The 11,440-nt window shown below is 33.0% G+C and overlaps 1 protein-coding gene across 1 annotated transcript; it reads right to left on the bottom strand.

Moving 5' to 3' along the window:
- Positions 1-1,031: 1,031 nt before the first annotated feature.
- LOC146958650 (Sec14p-like phosphatidylinositol transfer family protein) lies at positions 1,032-5,010 on the bottom strand. Its single transcript, XM_085740187.1, has 7 exons — positions 4,689-5,010; positions 4,489-4,606; positions 4,006-4,094; positions 3,807-3,853; positions 3,602-3,693; positions 2,904-3,037; positions 1,032-1,980 (listed from the first exon to the last, which is right to left on the bottom strand). The coding sequence occupies exons 1-7, from the start codon at positions 4,785-4,787 to the stop codon at positions 1,318-1,320; spliced, it is 1,242 nt and encodes a 413-aa protein (XP_085596313.1). The 5' UTR covers positions 4,788-5,010; the 3' UTR covers positions 1,032-1,317.
- Between the last annotated feature and the right edge of the window lie 6,430 nt (positions 5,011-11,440).

The following is an 11,440-nucleotide window of genomic DNA, read 5'->3' as shown; positions in this document are numbered from 1 at the left end:
AGTGGCTGGCTATATCCAATATCCAATCCAATACACACGGGTTGATAATGTTATAAGGTGAGATCAGAGAAGTAGATGTATTTTCTTCTGTGTCGTTAATGTAATTGGATTGGAGGGCTCCAAAGAACCACGAAAGGAAAGGACAATGAGAAACACACAACCAAACAAAGAACATAATCCAAATACAGGCAGAGTTATTGATGCAGCAGCAGCAGAATCCCGGGCTAAATTACAAAGCCCAGATTAGGGAGATGTGAAAGTTCATATGAAACCAACCCAAACCCAACCAATTTAGCTAACATCATCTCAATTTGAGCAACAGAAACCTTGATTCCTAAACGACACATAATATAGGACAAGGAACCCCAATCTCCAACATACAACACCGTATCTATTCTTATTCTATACAATATTCATTCATTTTCCTTCCACTTCTCATTTACCAACTAACAAGTTCCCTCACTATTCCAACTTAGCTACCTAGCTTTGACTTCTCATTGCCAAGACAACCAAACCCGACACATATTCCTACCAACTCTTACATCGTACAGCCCAATTCAAACATAAACTAGTATTATTAATTTCCTTATTTTAATCTCAAGGGTATCCAAATTTCCAATTCAAATTCGTTCCTTGTTTTAATTTCCTTATTAGTACTACTATCATATAAACAAGTGTAATATAAGTTTGTACAAAAAGATTCCTTTCGTCCTTAAAACAATAAACACAAGGTAAATAAAATAAACAACAAAGTTACAGAGATCAACGCTGTCGTTTGATTATTTTCATTTTCAACGCTTTTAAATGATTCTAATAAATAATCCAGTACAGTACTACTATTCTCCATTACACAAACACAGTAATTATTTCCAATGTGCAATAGTAATTTTCAATCACCACCGTTTCGACCACGCTACCTTCTTTCAATACCATTGCCAAAAATAAACTACACAAGGCACATTCTTTCACACCCCTTCTCGCACGTCGTCATTTTATTAATACACACACTCCATATATATATAAAGTCTAAATTCTCTAAACTCTAAGATCGAGTGTTGACATTGAATTTAATTCAACCAAATTACCAAGCATACACACACGAGTGTACTTGAAAATTGGAATATTTGAGAATGACTAAACAATTTAACCAATTCATGATATGATATGATATCTAGTACATTCAATTATATTATAACAATAATAATAATAATAATATATGTACTGGGAAATATAAGAGAAAAACAAAAAATATTAATAATGTTTGATGAAGTTGAGTTGATTGCGGTGTGGTGTGGTGTATTTGAGTTATTATTTTGATTAGAAACGCTGAGAAACGGAAAGGTGAGTGTGACGGCGTCTAATATGAGGTGAAACAATAGAGACTAATCCACCAAGTGGGGGCCTCATCTTTGACCTATAAACCATTTCATCATACGCCCTTCTATAGAATTTCACATACGCCAAAAATGATTCTCTACCTCTTTCCACCTTCACATTATCCCTATCCCGCCGGAAAAACGTCGCCGGAGATTGAAGAAACGACGCCGTTGTACTCCGGTGAGGAGCTGTCACTCTCTGCGGCAGTGGTGTTGAAGGGAACAACCCCTTCCTGCTGGCTGGTGGGCCCAGTGGGTTACGTGCTATTGGTGAAGCGAAGGAGAGTGAGCGAGCGTTGAGTGGTGTAAGGGATGCTGCTGCTGGGGAGGGGCTAGTGGGTCCTACTTTGGAGGATGACGTGTTGTCTCCTCCTAGGCTTAGGTACCATGGTTTGAGTGAGTCGAGTTGGTGTGAGACTGTGAAGGAGAAGCGTGAGGATGAGCATGAACCAATCTTGGCCGTTGATTTTAGGGTTGATGGGTCGAATCTGAGGGATGAGGCTCTTGGGTAGGTTGAGAAGTCGTTGTAGTCCATTGATGGTTCGAAATCTAGGGATGATACTATTGTTGTACATGTTGATAGCTCAACGAATGGACGAACACCCTGCACATGACAACACACTATTATTATTTCCTTTCTTTCATAAATATATTTAATAACTATCACCATCAGTCATAAACTACAAATAATAATGAACATACAATTAGTAGTAGTTTAGTACATTAGGTGGATCAAAATCTACAAGGTCTATAATTTATGAAGTAGCATGTAATTTATATGAAAACAAGTTAAATTATTTTATCTTTTATTGTAAAAATTGTTTATACATAAGCACTCATTCATTGTACATGTGTTGAATTTATTAGCAAACAATAATTGAATTGATAGATATAGGTCTTTTTCAATTCCCTTTCTTGAGATTAAAATGTTGCGAAGGCAAAACAATAGTGTACTCCCATACCCTATAAATGTAACTCTGAAATAGGTTTTCAATTTCAATATACAATACATACACAAGCACGTGAGTCACATAGCTAGGTAATTATATGGTTGGTTGAGTTTGAACTTAAGATAATCTACCGAACTAGTTCTACCTAATCTTACACAACAAGTCAATAATTTAATTAAACAAAAATCCGAAAGAAAATTGTTAAGAATTGGTGCTTTTGTTGCATGAGTACATACATACATATTTAATTAGAATCACAAGGACCTAGTAATGTATGGATGTAATGTAACAAGAGCAAGTAGTATATCCTTGGATGGATTGGATTGGACCACCTTAAAAAAAACAGAGATCGAGAGTGGTCCAGTTACATACTTACATGCGTAGTTGTTGTTCATAGTCAAACAAAAGTAAAACATGCACATGATAAATTGACAATACTAGAAAGAATGCAACATTGTATAGTGATAGTGCACACCCAACACAACTACAAACAAGACAGCAAATAGTGTTGTTATTGGAGTTTAACTGGCAGTGGCTAAACAGTACTAGATATAGGTTTTGAATTGTGTTTATTTACCTTCCACAAGTATGCAAAAAGTGATGGAGGGTCTATCACAAATGCTTTGCTTAACCGTCCTGGATAGTACTCACCCACAATTTTCAATGCTCCCAACAACAAGTTCATAAATCCAGATGCTGATCTGTAAAAGCCTGTAATGTAATCAGTTGAATTAAACATGGTTAGTTAAATGTAGTAATTAATAAAGGGTGATGGTACTACTAATTTACAAAAGAGGTAAATAAAGAGTAGTGGGAAAAAGGTAAAAAAAGTTAGAATCATGGGTTGTTTGTTGTTCTGAAGCTACAGCTACAATAGCATAATTTAAGGAAGCATTAAAGATTGAAATAGACCAATTGTGATAGGGAATGTATCAATAATGAGTACAATTCCCAATAATACCCTTTCTAACATGTACTGTAAGTATACATTAATTGAAGGTTGAGTTTGTGACACTACAGGGGCACTCCGGACACATTCTGTGTGCTCCCTCAGGTCCTGCCGGTGAATCCTAACAAACAGAGTTTTCCAAATGCCTGCTCCACTCTCTCATTTATTGTTTCTGATCCCTCAATCTTTTCTGTTTCTTTCAAATTTTACTAGTAATTCAATTCACTTCCTCATTTTAACTTATTTGTCATTTTCCTAACTCTCTTGTTTCAAATGGCATTATGGAAAATTTGGTAATGAATAGGTGTGGAGTGGAGTGGACTTACTTGCATCGAAAAGCATGACAAATTGTTCAACATTTTTTGGCATGCTTGAAATGGCCACTTCCATTGTGAAAGCCAATAAACGAGTGAAGAACCTTTAATATTACAAAAGGAAAAAAACAAAAAACATGGTTTAGTTTCATGGATATGATAATGATAGTAACAGAAAATAATGAAAACATTCTTGTCTTTGTGCTTAGTGACTTACAGTTTCTGAGAATGCAACTTCTGATAGTCTTGTTTCATGCGGAAAATCTGTTAACAAAACCAATTAACCAAATTCAAATCACACACTTTGAACTCAGAAAAATACAAAACATTCAAATCACACACTTTTAAACACAAAAAAACAAAACCTTCAAATCAAACAAACATAAATTTTCAAAATAAAGGATAATAAAACTTACCAAAACAGGTCTGGATTCATCATCATGACCAGCCACATAAGCCAACCCTTCAGATAATTCAGCTGAGAAATCATCTGCTATCAATTGATCTGTTTATTTTTCAAAAAACAAAAAACCCATCATTAAAAATGATTATTTTCATTACTACATAGTAACATACTAACATTATTTCAATAAAAAAAGAAAAAGAAAAGATATTATTCTTTGTGGGGTTTCAGAGGTATGAAGACATTGAAGAGAGTGGAATAATGATTACAACTACTGCTATAGTATAGGGAGTGGGGTGTATATTGTTACTTTTAAAGCTTAATTCAAAGGAAGAAGAAAAAGCAAGATTCTTTGGTGAGTGAGAGAGAGAAAACACAAAAAGAGAAGTCGGCGTGGTTTTCACAACGGGTAAAAAACTTTTCTAGTTAAAGGAACAACAAAGAACAACTTGCAGAAGAAGAAGAAGAAGATGAAGAAGAATTTATGATAATATACCAGTAACAATGCTTTCTCTCCATGAAAGACAAGCTCTTAGTTGTTTAGCAGTTTTTTTCACATTATCTCCTTTCACTTTCAGAAACCGTTTCACACAAGCATAGTTACAAAACTTTTCCTATACACACAAAAAAACAAGAATGAAGTTTGAGTTGAAGAAGTGGTTTAAGCACTTAAGAGTGATAAAGAAATATGTGTACCTGTTTGACAGTGAGAGGTGTTTGTTTTCTGATGAGTTCAAGAACAGCTTCAACCTTAGCAGTTTCCTTGTCTTTGAGGAGTTCAAGTTTCTTCCCCATTTCGAGAAAAAATGCTGATGAGTTTGTAATAATTAGTAGTTACCAACAAGAGAACTATTATTCCAAGCTTCTGTTTCACGCAACCTTAAATATCATATGAATGAATAAGGTTTTTCTGCCAATAACTCAGCAGAGAGAGAGAGAGAGAGAGAGAGAGAGAGAGAGAGAGAGAGAGAACGTTGATTGCAATGAATAATGTGTACTGTATGTAATGTAATGTGATGAAGGAAGAAGTTGTGGAGACTTTATTTATAGTGAAACGACGGATTATAACGCCGTTACATATAAAGTGTTTATTTGAAAACGTCAACACTTGTTTTGTTACCATTTGAGTGAGTTGAGAGACTTTACTTAACAGTGCTCTTACTTTAGGTCAATGTCTTAAAATGGGTGGTCCCCACGTAACGGAAAACGCCGACTTTCTGCTATATTATTATTCTCATTCTGCTATTTAATTTAAGTTAACTATAGCTAAGTACTCGTATATAATTACCTGTCTTAGGATTTATATTTGAAAGGGATATGGGCTAGATGTTGCACCTATTTTCCCTTTACTACCTCCATCCATATAAACAAGTACTAGTAATAATAGTCTTAAAGTTAGGTATTTATTCAAATATCATAAGACAAACAACGTCATTGAACACTATCAAAATGTTGGGCTCCAACACTAAACCTCCATATTCATGACTTGTTTTTTTTTGAAGTTATTCCAAACTCTTAAAATTATCTATAGATTTGACTCTAAGGAAATGAATTCTCTAAATTCATAAATCTATCTTTTCATTCCCAAAATTTGGTTTATTTTTGGAGTTTTTTCTGTTAACCCTCCAGTTTTCAGAAAAAATAGTACCCAGTAATCTAGAGTTCGGTCGTACGGTAATTCAGAGTTTTTCTTATCATAATTAACTACTCTAAACACCATTTCCATCTCATATCCCTCATAATCTATTTTAGTAATCTAGACGTGTACGATCAGCTACGTTTAGAACATAAAAAGGGCTCACATTAGTATAAGGTAAGCTCTAGGAACCGGAGGGGAGGGTTAATATAAGGTAAAGCTCACATATAACCCCACATTAGTGGTAAATACTAAATAAACACTTAGAAATGCACAGCCAGTCTTAACCCTTAATCCAAAAACAGAACTATTAATATAATTTTGCTACCCATTTTACCCCTCAGTTTTAATCCTTTTGTTTGAACAGGGTTGAGGAAATCATTATCACAAAGGGCTCAAATATATTTCTCTCCTGGAGCAGTATTGGGCATTGAATTTTCATAGCGACAGTTCAATAATGATGTGGAAGACTTTGAGAGTGCTGTGTGCAGCAGCAGCAGCAGCTCAGATAGGGGAAGAGAAATGTAAAGGCTGCAGTGAAGGATATATTAAGCTGAATAGGAGAAGGACTGTAGAGGAGAGTATTACATCAACAAGTACATTATTATCACATTTTTTGGAAAATGCGATCATAAGAATTTAAGTGTATGTAACTTAGTAAGAGTCCAAACAATACTCAGCCACGTGAACGGATATTGCGGGATAAGCCTATGATTAATGTCTATGTCTTACAGAAAAAAATAGTGAAGGATTTTGCTTGTAGTAAATTTGTTACTCAATTGGAAAAATAATAGACCAAGCTAGTCACATATTTTTCCAATTTACCTATATTATTCACCACTTGTAATTTTGTGAACTGTGGTTACATTCACTACTACAAAATTGGGCTTATATAGCGCTTTTTTTTTGCTTTAGATAGCGCTTTTGAAGCGCTACTGTAAATGGCGCTGGTAAAAGTAATATAGCGCTTTTTTTCCAGTATAAAGCGCTAGCTAAAGCATGGTTTATATAGCGCTTTATGTCAAAAAGCGCTAGCAAAGGTTCTCCTTAGATAGCGCTTTTTAAAAAAAAAACGTCATCTAAGACAGGTTTAAAGACAGCGTTTTGGTTTTAAAAGCGCTATGTAACAATATGTTTTGATAACACTTTATAAAGGAAAAAAAGCGCTAGGAGAAGCATTTATTTTTATTTTTATTTTGTCAAAAAAAAAAATTTCCTTTGCAGATAGCAGTTTTTATTAATTTAAAGTAAAATATGTATAAAGTCAAAAATTTAAAGGGAAATATATATAATTTTGGCAGATTATAATTGGGACTATTATTTATCAAATAAAACTTAATTACCATATCATAAAAAATGTATGTATATATAGCATAAAAGTCAGGAATGTATAGCCTCTAACTAATACGGTAACATTGATATTTCTAGGAGTTACAACTAATTAGTTAACATATAAAAAGATCAAAATCTTCTATGGTATCATGCAGTCTTCATCTATCTTGTTGGTCTTCTCAACATTTTTATCCAATACAAGTAGGAAAATCATCATTCATTACCAAATTTCGTTCACTCTCCTCCACCTGAATATATACCAGAAAACACCATTAAGCAATAACACTATATTATATTAAAGATAAATTCAAAGTACTACTGATCATGAGTACAAATTAAAGCAAGATTATAAATTAAAACAACTACCACATCTAGCAAATATATTTAGAAACATGAAACCCACCTTCACAGCAAACTTAACAAACTCTTCTACTCCATTTTCATATTCCTTTGAAAATCGGTCGGCAAACATCCATTTTTTATCCATTGTTTCTTAAAGTTAATATAAGAAACAATTGATTTTTCTATCTACAAATGGGTTACAAAACTATTACGCTTACAATATTAACATCTTCTGCCATATATAACAGCACATGAATATATTCTACTTGTTGTCACAGTTCATGTAATTAATTAACTAAAATAATCAAAGCACAACACTAAAACCATATACAATTCAAACTTGTTAATTTTAGTTTTTAATCATTCTGAAAATAGAACAGAATACATACACATAGCTATAGATCCAAATAAAGAAATACACAATTGATGATAATATGCAAAAACTTCGTCGGACTATAATGTAACTTTGAGAAATCATATGTTTCTTGTTCTTTCTAATATCGTATAAGGCTTTTAATAGGAGTAGAGAAGTTTTCTCTCTCATAAAACTATACTAAGTGACACTTCATAATGCATTATTTCTCCTATAAATTCTCCTAGAATCCTTTCTTCATTCAGATCATATTTCATTCAATTTAAGACTTAACATATGCTGAGGTGCTAATTATATACTATGCAAACTGATTATCCAGTTCTGCAAAGGAATGGAAAGAGTTGCTGATTAAGGTGGACTACCTTACCCAAGGATTAAAGAGAGGTATGCTCAGCAAACATGAGGAAGAAAAAGTCATGACCCTTCACTACATGTTAGGCAACAAGTAAGGATGATCAACCTCTCTCTTTTACTTTTTCAAAGTTTTAATGCCAACAATTTCAACTAGATACTTTTATAATTTCAAAATATAACAACTCAAATCTTGAATTAATAAAAATAATGGGATAAAAAATGTATTCAACTTTCAAGTTTGACTATATTATATTACTATTTATATGGTCATATTTATATTCTCTTATCTCTATGTTTCCTTTTGACTCAAAATAGCACGTTCCTCATTTTATTCTCATTTTTGTTAGTTCAAAGACCAACCATGGGAATAGTGACTACTTGGAGGTGTATATGTATATTCAACATGATCTATTTTCTGTTCAATTTGTAATTTTAATGAATTCTAATATATACAGTAGTATTATGAACAAGTTATCAAATATTAGTTTACATAAACCAAGCTATTCAGTATTTTTAATAGGGATTAAGTGAAATGATTATTTTGGAGATATTGACCAAGTTACTACTTGATAGCGGTTGTGACTTGTGACTAATGCCTTATTGTATTTCAAAATGTAACAAGAAATAGTTGCCCTGAAACAGCTTTAACGATTCTTTTTGTACTATTTATTTCCTGCTTTTGGCATCACTGAGTTTTGAATAATTATTTTCAGTTAACTCGAATTGTTGCATCTAGCTCTGCTAAAGTTATAACTTTTAACTCGGCTTCGATTTCATTTGCTGATGAAATATTTGGCAGATATATTAATCAAGGTATTGGCAATTGGAATGCTACAAAGAAAGTGTTGATGTAACACACACAGTGTTTTCGCAAGGACAATTTGGATGTAATTTGCTACTCAGATTCTGACTTTGCTGGCTGTGTTGATTCTCCCAGATCAACATCATTCTTATGATGGCTGATGGAGCTATTTCGTGGAGAAATATTAGGCAAACTTTGGTTTCTACTTCTACTAATTTTAGTTTCGTCTTAAATTTCAGTATGTGCATGAATTATTTTTTACTTTCAAAGCTTAGATCAAATTAATACTTCACAAGAACTAAAAAGACATAAAGAAGAATTATTAAGAATTTATACACTCAAAAATAAACTTGTACAGATGATTTATTCAAAGATTAACTTTTAAGCAATGATTTCATACTTCAATCCATATATTGAATAGAAGTTTAATGTACGAAACCTTTGAGATAGAATATCATGTGATTCTCTAATTTATGAATAGTCATTAAATCCAAGTACTTGTTTAGTTTATCCTTCTTAGAGTTTTCTCTTATTTATAGTCAGCTTAGTAATCTGGTTTTTGGGCCGTGTCATTTTTCCAAGCATGAATACTTTGGTGCATCAATGATGATCATGTAATCCTAATCAAACCTCAAATTGATATTCTACAATGTCTCATGATTTTGTTTCAAACCTAGCAGAAAACTTTTTCACATACAAGGGTTGTTAATTATTGTGTCATCTTATTATGGTTCTCTGGGTCAGAACATTTATCAAACACCTTGTGCTCAACAGCAACAGTCAAATTAAATTGGTATAAAGAAAAATATTACGACGAGAATTCACTACAATAACACAAATCAAGCTGGAATCATCTCACGAGAAAGAAGAAGGGAAGGAAAATCTAGAGAGAGAGAGAGAGAGGATACCTGGACGGAAGTTACGGTTTCCGGCGGACGACGAATAACCTAGTGGTCAAGAGCTCACGATGTCGAAGATGATGTCGATTCTGTCGGAGTCTTGAATTCAGCGATTGGAAGCTAGAGGAAGTAGCGAATTCTTCGATTCTGTCAAGAGCTTCCGACGAGGAGGTTTTTGTGTGTGGTTGGAAGCTAGAGGAAGTAGCGAATTCAGCGATTGCCTTTGGCGGAGTCTTCGATGTTGGATTTGTGAATCGCAGAGAGAGTGAGATTTGGGGATAGAGTCTGGGTCGGTGGAGCTGTTGGATTTGTGAATCGCAGAGAGAGTGATGGGGATAGAGTCAATTGATTTGGAAAACTAATTTTTTAGGGTATAATGGATTTAGGGATTTAGAGAGAAGGAAACCAAATTTTTGGAGGGAGAGATATCTTTTTTAGAAAAGTTTGGAGAAAATAATATTTTAATTGATATATATGAAAGAAAATATTAAAAAAATGTGTGTTTTGATACAGCAATTGATTTTTCATAAAAGTTGAAAAAAAAAATCTGAAATATGTGTTATGCAGGGATCGAACAAGGGACCATTAGCTCAAAGCGTTTTTTATTAAAAAGAAAAAACAACAAAATATCAGCACAGGGAATCAAACAAGGGATTTGAAGGTTGTAGTGTTAATGCTTATGTTCGCATAAATAGTGCTTTTTTTACACTATAAGCGCTATCATTCTCAAGCATACAGTAGCGCTTATTAAGCGCTATTTAAGGTTGCTTTATTTATAGCGCTTTCCATCAAAAGCGCCATATACAATTAATCCTGTTTTTTTTTAAATATTTATTATTTTTATTTAACCTATACTGACGCTTTCAATACAAAGCGCTATATAGACTTAAAAGAATAGATAGCGCTTTTTCGAAAAAGCGCTAGCTAAGACCTCCGTGTTTTAATTTATAGCGCTTTAGTGTTAAAAGCGCTATTTGCGAGGCGCTATATTTTCCCAAATTTGTAGTAGTGATTACATTACACTTTGCGTGTGTGTGTAGTGTTTCTGTAACTTAGCTTGTTGTTCCCTTAGAAAGTAGAAAATGGTGAATACGCCTTTTCTAGTGTGACATTGTTGTTATTGCAATGAGGGTTATATGGAATATTCATTTGCCATCACCGTTTGCTGTTTTAGATTTGATGGGAGATTCTTCTTCTCTTCTTTTTAACATCTACGTTCGTACTATGTTGGTAAATTCTTTTCTTTTCCCATATCCCCTTTTTTCCTCTGTGTATAGTTGTATGAAATCATTTGAATGCTATATTATGTGTATATATATGTTTGTTTATTCATTTTTGTTGAATGAATAAGAATCTTTTAGTTTCTTTCATTCAATTCGTTATGATTGATGCATCATGCATGCATCAGCAATGCACTGTGGGTGTGGATACCAAATCTAGATTTTTCCTATTTTACTTAAAATACCATGTCTTCAATCTTCATGATACATAACTTAATCTGTCTTGCATGCATATTTTTTTGCTTTAAAGGTGATTTTAATTTAAACATAATTTTTTTTAACAAATTAGAAACAACAAGATGTTAACTAATTTAAACATAATTCTACTTAAAATAAAGTCAAATTATTTTCATATAAAATATAAGTTGTTTTCATAAGTTATCCAAGAGAGATTATGAAAATAAGCTGAAAACAAATTTAGACATTTCAT

Source organism: Medicago sativa, chromosome 1 (assembly GCF_051527215.1).
Source record: "Medicago sativa cultivar Bolivia chromosome 1, Bolivia_mono, whole genome shotgun sequence".
NCBI classification, from domain to species: Eukaryota; Viridiplantae; Streptophyta; class Magnoliopsida; order Fabales; family Fabaceae; genus Medicago; species Medicago sativa.
This window is presented reverse-complemented; position numbering and strand designations above follow the sequence as displayed.